The sequence below is a fragment of the Ammospiza caudacuta genome, chromosome 2 (genome assembly GCF_027887145.1).
Source record: "Ammospiza caudacuta isolate bAmmCau1 chromosome 2, bAmmCau1.pri, whole genome shotgun sequence".
In the NCBI taxonomy this organism is placed as follows: Eukaryota; Metazoa; Chordata; class Aves; order Passeriformes; family Passerellidae; genus Ammospiza; species Ammospiza caudacuta.
Genome location: NC_080594.1, coordinates 97,756,625 through 97,769,639, shown reverse-complemented (window position 1 = coordinate 97,769,639; position 13,015 = coordinate 97,756,625). Strand labels below are relative to the sequence as shown.

Here is a 13,015-nt window from a genome sequence, read left to right as displayed (position 1 = left end):
TACCTTCTAACCCATCTGTTTTCTCTCTTCTTCCAATAAATCAGTATTTCAGCCAGAAAGAAGACTGTCTTGGGTCCTGTCAGATCCAGACTCTGTCTGAAGTATTAGTGCTATATAAAGTTTTAACTCTCTGTTCTGAGGCAGCAAAACTGTTTCCCTTTCTGAACTCTGAGAGCGCTTCTCTCCCTAGGGATATGTACTGCCTGAGCTTACAGACATTTACATTTTTTACTCACCTATCCCTTATCACCCTCCTGTACTCTTTATTTTCTGAATTTGTACCACTTCTGCTTTCCCTCCTGATGCATGAATGTCACTTTTCCTTACTGCTTTTTTAAGGTTTTCTTTGCAAAGCCACTTTTGGAAACCTCCAAACGAAATGTCCCTGTTACACCATTTTACTGACTATTGCTCTGCAGAGACCTTCATGTAGAATATGGTTCTCAGAAACATGCACCAGCATATCTATCAAATTAATTTTAACATAATTTTTAAATGAGTATTTAGAACCAATGTAATAAAGAACTACGGAACTATTATTGGTTTCAATTCAATGGATATTTCACTGGTCAATGCAGCAAGTATCATATTTAGTAACAATACTGTATCAGCAAGTAAGCTCATCCCTTACCTGTTTTATGATGAATTTTTGAAGCAAGCCAAGAATGATCCATGAAATGTTTTCTGGTTTTATAGGAATGGTAAAGTGTCTTTGCCCATAAACTCTGTGAATCTCTTTTTGGGTTTCTGTATTTCTTTTCAGTCCTACTTCTGTTTTCAAGTGTGCTTATAGTCCTCCTCCGTGATGAATGGTCTTTTTGAAGTAGAAAGGGATCTTTCTGCAAAGGTGACTGTGAAAGGAGTTGGTCACATGATTTAATCTAATTGAAATATTGATTGTCTGGAATAATCATGAGAGTTTTAAAAACTGCTTCCTCCATGGACTTTTTTTATTCATATATCTGGTGATTTAATTTTTTTCCAGTTGAATTTTAGAATTGTGTTTCTGCCAAATGCAACAGCTTTTCAAACAGTCTAGCATATTCAGTTTATATGTTCATTCTGCACACACTTTTGTGATATCAAGGATAGGTGACACTGCTATTTTTGGGAGGCATAGTAGACATTACAGGTAGGGATGGAGAGAGGCAGGTGTGTCATTAAGTTTGTGTTAATTTCTGTAAATAAAACAGTTGACTTTTTTTAACCTTTGATATTGTTGAAAATTTGAACTAGCCATACTCCTTAATCTCCGTTTCATGCTGTATGTCATCTCTCAGGAATAATTGAGATTATAGAAATAAGGATGGTTAAACTTTTGTTCTTTCTTGATATTTGGTACTTCATGCAATTAGTCCAGAATGCCAGTTTTCTAAAATCAAATAGCAAAATAATCTTTGAGATAAAATGCAACTGCTTATAGAAATATGAAGCTGTATTTTTCTTTCAACTTGCAAGTAATGAAGCTAATTCCATAAATTATGATACTTTTGGTTTATGTCATAGTTGTTTGGGGCTTAATATTTGAAGTACTTTGCTATTAACATGGAAGAGTTTTCTGTCTCTAAACTTCTTTTAGTTGCTTAAAATGTTGATTTAGTTTTATGTAGAACTGTTTAGTGAGCCAGTATCTCAGTGAGACTTTATGTTTTCAGTTAAATTATAGATGTTACTAGTTTTAAGCAGATGACTAGCTCTTCCATGGTTTCCCTGGATATTTAGCAGAAAGATGAGGGTGCAACTTTATCTGCTTTTTTAATACATTTTAGTGTTGAGTTCTGTCAGGCAGATTGGAGATCTGTTGGAGAAAAAACATTGAGGTTTTGAGATTAGGCATGCTGAGCAAAATGAAAAAATACAAAGAACAAAATGGTGCTACTTGGCAAGTGGCAGGGGAAGAGAAAGAAGAGGGTTTTTTCCCTTTGTTTCTTGGAAGAATCTAAAAGAAATCTGCAAGAATTCTGTTAGATTCTTTTTTATTGCTTACTCTTAAATGTCCTAAAATATGAGGAAATGAATGGTCAGAGGGAAGCATGTCTGTATTCTGTAACACTTGACAATCAAATCTAAGTTACTTCTGTTTAACAGAGAACATATTTTCTCTACTTCAGAGACCTTATTAAGAAGCTGCTTGTGGTTGACAGAACAAGACGACTTGGAAATATGAAGGTCAGTGTAAAATCCTTAGTGTAACACACAAGGTTGAAAGAATTCTGTAGGAAAGATATAGACCAGCTCTTCATAGAATTTTTGGTTCGAGAAGCATGAAACACATACATTTTCCCATACATTACTTAGGTTATGCAATCCTAAATGCAAATTTACCTCTGTATTTCTGTGTTTCTGAAAATCATTCCACTATTTGAATTAATGCTACTCTTGATGGTGGTTTTCCTCTCTCCTCACCACCACCTGTTCATTAATGTGAAAACCTAGATTAGACCAGAAACATGATATTAAGTCCTGTAGTGGATGGTGCCAGCTCATTTGGTTCCTTTTTTGTGGCAGTGATAATCCCAGAAGGGCCACTAATCAAACTTGAAGTTTAAAAATTATTTTAAAAATATAAGGATTGTAGTGATACCTGGTCATTGTCTTGGTGGTGCTGATTAAGCACAGTCAAATACTCTTCCACCAGGAAGAATTATTTACCCTAATCCAAACAGTTTTATGAAGACAATAGATACTGAAATTACCATGTATAATCTTTCTCTTAGGAGACATCTAAAATTTTTATTTCTCTGGGGAAGGGATGTTAGAGGTTTGCTTTTTGGCCCAAAGCACCTTGAATGGTAAACATAGGTGAAGATGGTAAAAAGTGCACAATCATCCAGGGTTTTCTTAACATATTAATATAAATGCTTTAACCAGCTCTCCGGTGTTTTCTTTTGGAGCTTTTTTATGGCACAAAGTTAGACTGGTAAGAAAAAACAGAACATAATGTTTTTCCTTATCCTTCAGAATCCTTTGTAGTCTTTTTCAGGAGAATTTCTTAAGCTGAAAATTTTTCAACTCATTTATCAGTGAAAACTTTTATATCTTTAGACAGTTTTGAAGGGAAACAAAAATAAAAGCAAATCTTGACTTGTTCAAACATGGGCTTTGAACAAATGTGTTTGGCTGAGTTTTCTGTTTTCTGGGGACTTTTTTAGTCCATGGTTGCTTAGGTTTGTTTTGGGGCTTTCCCTACAATTGACTAAAATTCTTAAATCAAAACCAGTTCTAATTAAGAACAGATTTTGGAGTGAGAGCACTAGGTCAGACTTGTGTCTGATCCTTTTCCATTGTCATAATTGTTTTAAAAATATGTAAATCCCACAAAACATTTTCTGGTGAAACATTCAGTCAGATCTGCTTTTGAGGGAACTACGTGAACTGTTCTCCTTGATGCCTCATTGGATATGAGCATGGATATTTCCACTCCACCTAAATCTGAAAAAACCTAAATGTGTGATAATGCTTGGTTTTGTGGAGCTGTATGTGTTACAGTCTTGAGTGCTGTGCTTTGATCAGGCCTGAGACAGGGAACCAGCTGTTTTTCCCCAGTGCTTAATGCCTCAAGAACAAGTCTGTGCTTGAAACAAGCTTAATCATGAAAAAAAGAGACATTTTTGTTTCTTCTGCACATAAATAAAACAGGCACCCCAGAGAGAATAATCATTACAAGGCAAATGCACCTTTAGCTGTATATCTAAAATGAAAACAAATGTTTTAATATATTTACTTTTGTAACAGGACTGAGAACCTCTTGCTGTCAGCATTAAATGCCTGTAATATTTAAAAAAGCTATGTGCTTCCCAGACATTATTTTTATTTAAAACACCATCAACCCTCAGTTATTTTTTTATAGCACAAGGATTAGAAAGTATATCTGAATATAAGGCATTCTCTAAAATGTTGGTGAAAACAACAGTAAATAGGACAGTAACTAATGCTTTTGTGGGTACTTTAAAGCCTGTTCTTGATCTCCATCGTGTCAGAAGAATGCTAAAAAAAACCCAAATCAAAATTACTTGGGTTTTATTGCTGGAACTCAGGACCTACTAGGGAATTAACACTGTGAATTTATCCTTTAGAGTCTTTTCATGATTATCACCTGAAAAAAAAAGAAAAAAGGATAGACCTGTTATTACAGTCCTTGTAATGAAATACATGGTTTGGCATACATGTAAGCTTAAAAAATAGTAATTTTGATTTCTTTCCTTAAAGAATGGAGCCGATGATGTGAAGAGACATCGATGGTTCAGGTCGATAGACTGGGATGCTGTACCTCAAAGGAGACTCAAGGTACATTCTGCAAATACTGTGTAGGACATCACAAGGAGAAATCATTGTTCATTTAAGCTGATCTGTTGAAGGTTTGTTGGCTGTTGCATCTGTGTGTTTGTGTGTGTATAAGCACATGTCTATATGCACACTTAGTAATTAAGTGCATATTGGCCTTTTTGCAATGTGGAGTTCATTGTATGAGGGGCTGCATTTTTGTCTGTATACGAACTGTCTAAAAAAATCCCTGCTTTAGTTTGCTGAAGATGATTTGTTAATGCAGAGTTTAGTTTTCAGGTTTAGGGTTTTCTAAGTGATTACTTGTAAGCGGTTTTTTTATTGGGGGACGTGGAGGGGATTGCTCATTTGTTGGTTTGATTTTGTTTTTCTTTTTTCCTTGTCCTTATATATATGGAGGCATTTTATTCTGGGCTTTAAATTTTTGTACCAAGTTCAATTCAGGTAAATGTTTTAATAAAATGTAGAGCACATGGGAGTAGGAGGAATAGGAAAGGTGAAAGAGAAGGATTTATGAATGTAATTCCAACAGACTTTTATAGCACTGAATTCTAGTATTATATGAGGGCAGATGTTTGCAAAAGCTACCAACACTACAAAATACTTTTAAAGTACTTTAGAAGTAAAACTGCTTTCTTTCTTTCCTTCCTCAAAGTTCTAACTTGTACAATTGCTTACAGCAGTGGTTTTCTGTAGCAGAGGCTGAGTTACCTCATGCAGTCAGTCAAGTACAAATTAAACATTTGTTTTTATTTTCTTTGCACTAGTTTCTTCCACTTAAATTCCAGGTAGATACCTTGAGTTCTTGCAAAAAAAAAAAAGAGACAATATTAAAATCTTCTTGATGTATTCTTGTAAATAATATCTAATACAAAGCTATAGATGGCTTTTCTCTTTAAGAAAAATAAGTTTCCAGTATTTTAAATGTGTGGGTTTGTTTTATTTTTAATCATTACTGCAACCAGTTGATATTTTTATGTATATGCATTGTAATGAAGTCACATTTTTCTAGGTATTTACTCTAAATTCTGTTTACCAAACCTGCAAAGAACACAAACTAGATGATAACCTGTTTAATAATATATAAACTCAGACGTTTATGGCAACCTAAGCAATAAAAAACAAATAGTACTAAAAATTATTATTAGATGTACAATCAAATGTCTCAGGTCCAAACATCCTTTATGTGGCATTTTTGTTTTAAAAATTAATCAAAAAAGAGTCACCATAGCATTCAGATTACTATTAAGGTCTTGGAAGATGAAGTGATATTTAATTAAACTTTAGAGTAGGGATGTGAAGTGGATCAGAATTTTACTTGGTTATTTGAAGACTATAGCTGCCTCTATAGAATTTGTTCTCATGATTTCATACTGATGAAGAGATTGAAAATATGAAATAATGCACACAATGCTCCATTTTCCTAGTAAAAAGCCTGAATTTGTCTATTGTATAGATTATGCATGGAATCATGGTCTGAATAAGATCCTAAATATCAATATCATATAAACAATAGCAATGGCTGAAAGGGAGAAAATTGTTTCATTAATCATCCTTTCTCTCTTGTTTTTTTCTTACTACATGTCACTTCACAAAACTTTTTTTCTGCCAAAATGCTTACAGGGAGGAGGGATACCAGGCACTGCCCACAGTGGAGCAGACATTTCTCAGGGGCAGAGCAGATTCTGCACATTTTCCTCAGCATCTGGGCAGTGTTACTGTGACTGCCAGACACAAAATTAGCACTCTGCTTTTGGCTGAAGGTTAGAAGTACTGTCATACAGGGACTTGTCTTTCCCATTGAAAACCAACTGATGATGACACCATTTTGAAAAGCCCAAAAGATCAAATAAGATCTCATGAGCTAGTGGAAGCCAGACTTTTATCTTTTTGAGGATATGTGGAATAGCATTTTGCTATACTTTATAATTCTGTCTTGGGTGTAAATTGGAGCCAGTTCAGTGATCATCCATAGGGTTTTCTCATTCTAAAGTGTTCTGTTGGATTCAGCATGATAGTTAAGCTCTCAGTTGCTGACAAGAGGATAGAGACATGAATGTCCCTTGAGAGAGGAAAAGGGGTTTGCCCTTCATTAATGCCTGCAATTAATGAAATGTTCCTGAAGGGATCTTTATCTCATAGTCTGTGGCCAGAAGCACAGTGCATTCTCAATGTTAGATTTCAGACAAGTAAAAACTACAGGTACTGTAAAGCTGATGAGCAATGCTAGAATTTAAAAGGATCCTCTGTGAAAAACAAACAAAAACTGATACTTGGCACCTTCAAGTTTCATAAAAACAGTCTATTTGAATTAAGATGCTTTTATAACCATGCTTTTGAAATGAGTTATGGTGAAGCAATTTCTTTACCTGCTTGAATTTATTGCTAGGTTAGGAAAAAACACAGTTGGTAGACAGAAGTTAGTAATTTCAACCTCTTTAAAAGCAATCAATCTATTTGAAAGCAATGAAGAGGAGGCTACCTTCAATATGGTAGCAGATTCCCATGCTGATGTGAAGATTCTTAGTTGAAAAGAAGCTAGTGCTCTCAATAAAATAGGTATCTATGTTAAGTGTATTAATTATCTAAGTGTCTTTTAGCCACATAATTTAAGTGTGCAATTGACAAAATGTAGGAAAGTGTATGTGTTGCTGCAAGTTTCTCTCTCTCGGTGCCATTCATTATTAGGGAACAGGTGAAGGTAAATCTGTACTGCATTTGTTTAATAGATCTCTTACAGAATAGTATGATGGAGAGGAGCTCATTGAGGAAACTACTAACGTTTTTGTTGTACTTCTTCTGACCAGCCTCCCATAGTGCCCAAAGTATCCAATGATGGGGATACTTCCAATTTTGAAGCTTATCCTGAAGATGACTGGAACAAAACACCTCCGGTACCTGCTAAAGATCTAGAAATTTTCAAGAACTTCTGAGTGTAGTGTCTACACTCAACAAGGTATGTCCAAGTGTCAGGAGTGCCCTTGAAAGCCTTGCAGACCTGTGAGTGAGAACCATATGCAGAATTACATTTTCTGATTTATAACGGCTTGAGGTGACAAAAATCACCTCACAGGATTTGGTTTTCTACATTCATGAGGGTTTATTTGCTTACAAATATTTAAGTCCTTCTGTCCTTAAATTTTTTTAAATAGTGTGTAAAAAGAAACACCTAGAATGATTTGACTGATAAGGAAATGTGATAGTTTTTAACTGTAAGGTTTTACTACTCTATAGGAATAAGATTGTCAGATTAGTTCTGTACCCTGAATATTCTCTCTTATAAATGTGATAGGTTGATAGTTATTACTGAGTTCAAATAGTCCACCTTGAGTTTTGTGTTCTCTTTTTTTGTCTTAGAAACTGGAAGGAAATTGAAGTGCTAAGAGCAAGTCTGAAGAACAATGGAGTTCAGATATAAAGGAAGATTTTCTTTGTGGCTAAGAATGATGCTGCATTCAGATATGTGTATCAGTAAATGTCAGAAAATATGGAGGCAGGCAGGAATAATTTTTTGCTGTAAACATTTGACCTTAGTTTATTAAATTGTAATAATGGTAGTCTGCTCTGAAGTAGACTGATTAAAATTATATTTTTAGGATTATTTTTAACTTATGGTTGAATTGAGTTTCCTGCCATTCCCAGATCCTTTTTGCATAATTAACTCATAGACTTAATTTTATAAGTTTATACTAAAGTTGTGTAATTAAAAGCACAAATTAGTATATATGTATATAATGGATACAGTACAACTAAAGCACAGGAATTGTGCAAAGATGTAAATTTTTGTACTTTGCAGAGTCTATGATTTTTATTTTTCAAACAATGTTTTTCAAGAAGTTCTTTAGGAATAAAAGTCTTAAAAAAGGATAAATGAGTTTTTCATCATCTTATATACCTTTTATAATTCTTTGTAAAAAACAGAAATAATTACGTTTTAAAAAAGATTTGTACCTAAAATTTCCAATGCCTCACACTTACAACCATAGTACTTGAAAGCAGAAAGACCAGGGCACGTTTTATTGTTGTTAAAGATGTATCTTAATGGCTAATTTATGAAGTTCTGTTACAATTATGACTTTTTGAAAACCAGAATTTTGAGTGATAATACACTGTCTGAAATGAGATTCCTCACATGAAAACTCACTGTAAACATGCAAGTCAGTCCATCCTGATAAAAGGGCTTTAACAGGCTCTGACAGGAGTTGTTCACTCACAAGTTTGTTGTCTTCTCCAAATGTAAAGCATGAGCCATAACAGACCTTTTTCATTAGCAAAATAGTTGTTGTTGTATGCTGAACACTTCAGAATATCAGAGGGAAGACAGAATATTTATTACAGCCTTATTTTTCTCCTCCTCTGTTTTTGAAAATGTCCTAGTCCCTGCTGCCAGCAATTTCATATGTACTGAGTTCAAACCTTAGATGCACAGTCTCTTTTTTCATCCTGTGTTAACATCTTTCTAGCAGCTTGAGCACACTTTTTTAGAAGTATTTGCAATATTGCTTAATTTTAAGTAGCACTAAATATCGGTATGTGCATAAGTATGTATCTCTATATATGAATGCACAGAAACATGAAGGTAGATTGAATACTAGGCAGAATCTCTTTTTTAGGGTTTTTTTTCATGTTACATATGGTGATGCTTGTCTTAATATAAGGGAGTTGATTTTGAGGTGCTTCAATTAGAAAAAACACAATGACCTTTTTTTAGGATGTTGTCAGTTTAGATAACTTCTAGTGAAATTACCATATTTGGACCTTCTTTTTTTCTCAGAACACATCAGCTCTCTGAAGTTCTACTACTATGACTTATGGCTCTACATAATACTGTTTGATTAGATCATACAGAGAGTGTTTTTCAAAAACTACTCTCCACATTTTTGATCTGAGAGCTGTAAGTGCAGGCCGAAGATTTGTTTTTCTAAACTAAATCCTGAATGTCTACCAAGTAGGCATTCTAGTAATTGCTACTGAAATTACCATATTTATGATTTTATTGCAGATCTGTTACTGGAGTCTCCTTGTGGAAAAGTGATCTCAATTTTTTTTGTTTAAACAGTACAGAAGTGCTATTGAGAACCTGTAACATCTAGGATATTAGATTATTTCTTCATAAAGCAAGTCTTACTACAAGAGGTTGTATAACTCTTGTCAAAAATGCACAATGTGTAACAAAATCAGGATATTTCAAAATGAAAATTCTGGAATAGCACAAAGCTGTCTTGATGTTATGCAAGTTGATGGCCGCAGCTGCCACTCAGTGAATATTGTGTAGGAATGTGTAATGAAATACAGGACAATCCATAGGAAATTACAGTTTTAACCTAGTGCAAGTACCTTATTCTCTTGGAAAAATGAATCTGGCTCACTATGTTTGTATCTGTGGAATTAGTTATTCTAAATCAATTGAAAAAACGGAATTACATTAAACAAAGCTTACTTTGTGTAAGGGGGAGCAAAAGCAGTTGGGGAGTTTTCTTGATGTGTGAGTGTATGGTATTTTATGGACTCTGAATACATACATCAATTTCATATTAGGAAATTTACATACTTCAAGAAAGTGTGCTAAACATAGGATTTTTCTTCAAATTTCAAAGCTGCTCTGTGTTTAAGTCTTCAGATCTGAGGAAATTAAGTTGAAATTGAGTAATTTGCCACAGTGGCGGTTAGAAGTTTTGAATGCTTGAACAACAGGAGATAGTGAATTTTCTTTTTATGACTTTTATCCATTGCTGGCAGTGGATGCACTGACACTCATTCTGATGGAGACTAAGGAAGTGAGTACAATGTTATTAATAATGGTAATCCATTGACTTTACATTGTTTCCGAGCCATGTGTACATACACCTAACTACTGACCTCGTCAGCATGCTTTCTAGTACAAAACTGCTTTCAGTTTTTTTAAATTAAAATACTGAAGTAAAAAATAAAACCAAAACATTTTTTAAGCATTATTTTAAGCGATCAGTTATTTTCTTTACAGTCCTGGGCTTAATGAGGTGTTATTACCTGGCTGTTTTATTTATTTGCACAAGTGAGTCTGCTTTAAGTCTTTACTGGGACTTCATGGCCCGCTAATGTAGTTCTGTCTGAGTGCTCATGCAGGTAAACACTGCACTAGGAATTCTAGATTTATGGGTTTTTTTAAAGAAGACTAGAAGATTTTTTTAGTTCCTATTCAAGTAGGGTGTTCTCTGAAGTTCATTTTATTTTGATTCTTTCTGTTAATGTGTACTGTTCCATATAGACTGTTGCATAAGGACTGTTGTCTTGCAAGAGAGCCCATAGGCCTTTGATATTCTACATCAGTGAACAAGAATGTTAAACATTAAAGAAACAACCTTTATTTTTGAGTTTTATATATATATTTTTTTAATTGCCCAGTCTGAGGTTTTAAGTGATAAACGTGAATTGTAAACTCAATTGCCTTGTAACCAAATGATATAAATGCTTCATGATTGAAATGAAGAACATGCTGTAGATTTTCCTGTAAATGAGCTTGATCAATGAATATGTGTGCTACTGAGCTTTAACTCATGTGATCTTCCACTGTAGAAAGTCATTGTTATGGATCTAAACTATGTTTAAATGAATAAACAGGGATTTTACAGTTTTGAAAGCAATGAAGATATGGCTGTTCCTCAGCCCATCTGCTTGCCATTCAGAAGAGTTGTGATGCAGTGCTTCCTATGCTATAGAATTATTTTTCAGCTTTCAATGACTGTAGCATGATTTCTTCTTGTACTGTACTGTGTACAGACTTCCCATGTTTTGCACTTTTCTATGGCAAACCTTGACTGCTTTATAAATACTCTGTTGTGTAGAAAGTAGTGATAGTGGTAGCAGGCATTTGTGTGCTGCATAATCAGTTTGGACTGCTCGACTTGCGAGGTTCACTTGGGCTAATGTTGTGTGTTGCTGGTTGCTTGTTGTAGCTCACGTGTAAGTACTGTTCAACTTACAAAGTCAGCCCTCATTGCACAATGAAAAATCACTGTGATCTGTACATAAACCCTAGTAAAACTTTATTGCTGTTTAATTTAATGTAATATCTGTCAAATCTGGATTCATTTAATAAACCTTTATATCTTTTCAAATGTTTAAACCTAGTTTGCTTCCATTTATGCTGGAAGGAGATTGGGGTTCTTCATCCAAGAAAATGGTGAAGGGGAGATAAAAGTAGCAGAAAAACAACTGTTCCTTCTTTTCACATTTTAATCCTTTACAGAACAAGATTGCAAGTATTGGAACAGATTTCAAGTGGTGTCGAAGAAACACCAAAAAGTACATTTTCTAAACCATTTCAGGTAGTGCACCAATAATCAAAAGTGTTAATTTGAACTTCTCGTTAAACTTTGATTATATGACCCTAATTCCTTTGGCATTTTAACAACTTAATGACCTGAACACTGCCCAAAACACTCAGTTCAATCAGTTTCTTTAAGCATTGAAAAATATTCTTACAATGTCTACCTGAGTTACCCATTATTTCATCGTCCATCAAAATTTGAAAAGTTCATTTTTAACAAAATTTGTTTAGCTGTTTAAATTCCTTCTCTTGGGTCAAAGAGAATTATTTTTTCAATTATTTCTTACCACTTAGATATCATAATATGGTGATAATTACATAGTCATAGAACCTACTGGATACAGTTTGGGCTAGTTATGGGTTCACTTTTTAAAGATGGATTTTTTTCTGCCTGGCTTCATTCTAAATTCTGTGCATTGATGTTTTTCTCTTGTAAACCACCATGTCGTGTGCTTCAAGAGACTGCTAATGGAAAGTGAAGGAATACTGCAATGAGCCCTGGCAAGCTTTTAGTCATGTCTTTGTCATGAATCAAAAGAACTTTTCAGTTAAAACACAGGAAATTTTTTAATGGCAGCAAGAAAGAACTTTGGTATCTTGTTCATACCCCAGCCATGTGGCTGAATTTTTGTTCATTTGTCCTGAGTGCTACATCTTTTTTGAATGTACATGTAACTCTTTTTATCTTTTCCAATAGAAGCCATTTAAAATACACTTTTTCACTCATTCAGGGCAGGTAGGTTTTGTTCACTACCCCCAAATCTCTCACTTCATGCTTCATTAGGCCTTTTTAGGGCAAAACACTCTTAAAACCACATTTGACAGTAGCCCACTGTTCTGTGACCCCCTGTTAACCACTGAAGGTATGATACTATAAAGAATGGTGGAAATCAGCTGGCACTGTTACATCTGGAACCTGCCCAGTACTTTGTGAATTCTTACATAATTCACAAATCAAGCCCTTCCACATGCAAACCCCTGCTAGCTGCTTCAATCTCAGCTGCAGAATTCAAGTGGCTTTTCACAGGGAAAGTAAAAGGCTCTGCTGCTGCTCTCAGTAGAAGACAACTCCATTCCCTTTCTATCTACCCTTCAAAAATCACCACATATGAATGTGTGTCAAGCTTTGTATTTATTCTTGAAACCAGAAATACTGTAAAATTTTAATGAGCTGAATTGTACAATTTTCCATGTATCTAAATTTTTTTCCAGTTTTGTGCAATCATATTTCAAACTATTATTCTGTGAAAAGTGCAGCGGTCAGCGGGGCTATTGCACCAACTTTGACTTAAGGTAGGTTTATCTGATTCATGACACTTGTTTCAATGCTAATAAGTTGCTGGGGCTGTTGAGAGTCTGACATCTCTTACTGCAGCTGTAGTTCAGGCCACTGAAGTCTCTGAGTCGCATCCCAAAACTGAT

At 34.6% G+C, this 13,015-nt stretch overlaps 1 protein-coding gene across 1 annotated transcript in view; it reads left to right on the top strand.

Annotated features, from left to right (window-relative positions):
* Positions 1 to 11,343, top strand: part of PRKX (protein kinase cAMP-dependent X-linked catalytic subunit) — a 57,795-nt gene extending 46,452 nt beyond the window's left edge. Inside the window, exons 6-9 of the mRNA XM_058824766.1 lie at positions 2,112 to 2,169; positions 4,210 to 4,287; positions 7,092 to 7,240; positions 7,642 to 11,343. Of these exons, the coding sequence (XP_058680749.1) occupies positions 2,112 to 2,169; positions 4,210 to 4,287; positions 7,092 to 7,217 (262 nt within the window). The 3' untranslated portion in view covers positions 7,218 to 7,240; positions 7,642 to 11,343. The remainder of the gene's footprint in view (positions 1 to 2,111; positions 2,170 to 4,209; positions 4,288 to 7,091; positions 7,241 to 7,641) is intronic.
* The last annotated feature ends 1,672 nt before the right edge of the window (positions 11,344 to 13,015 follow it).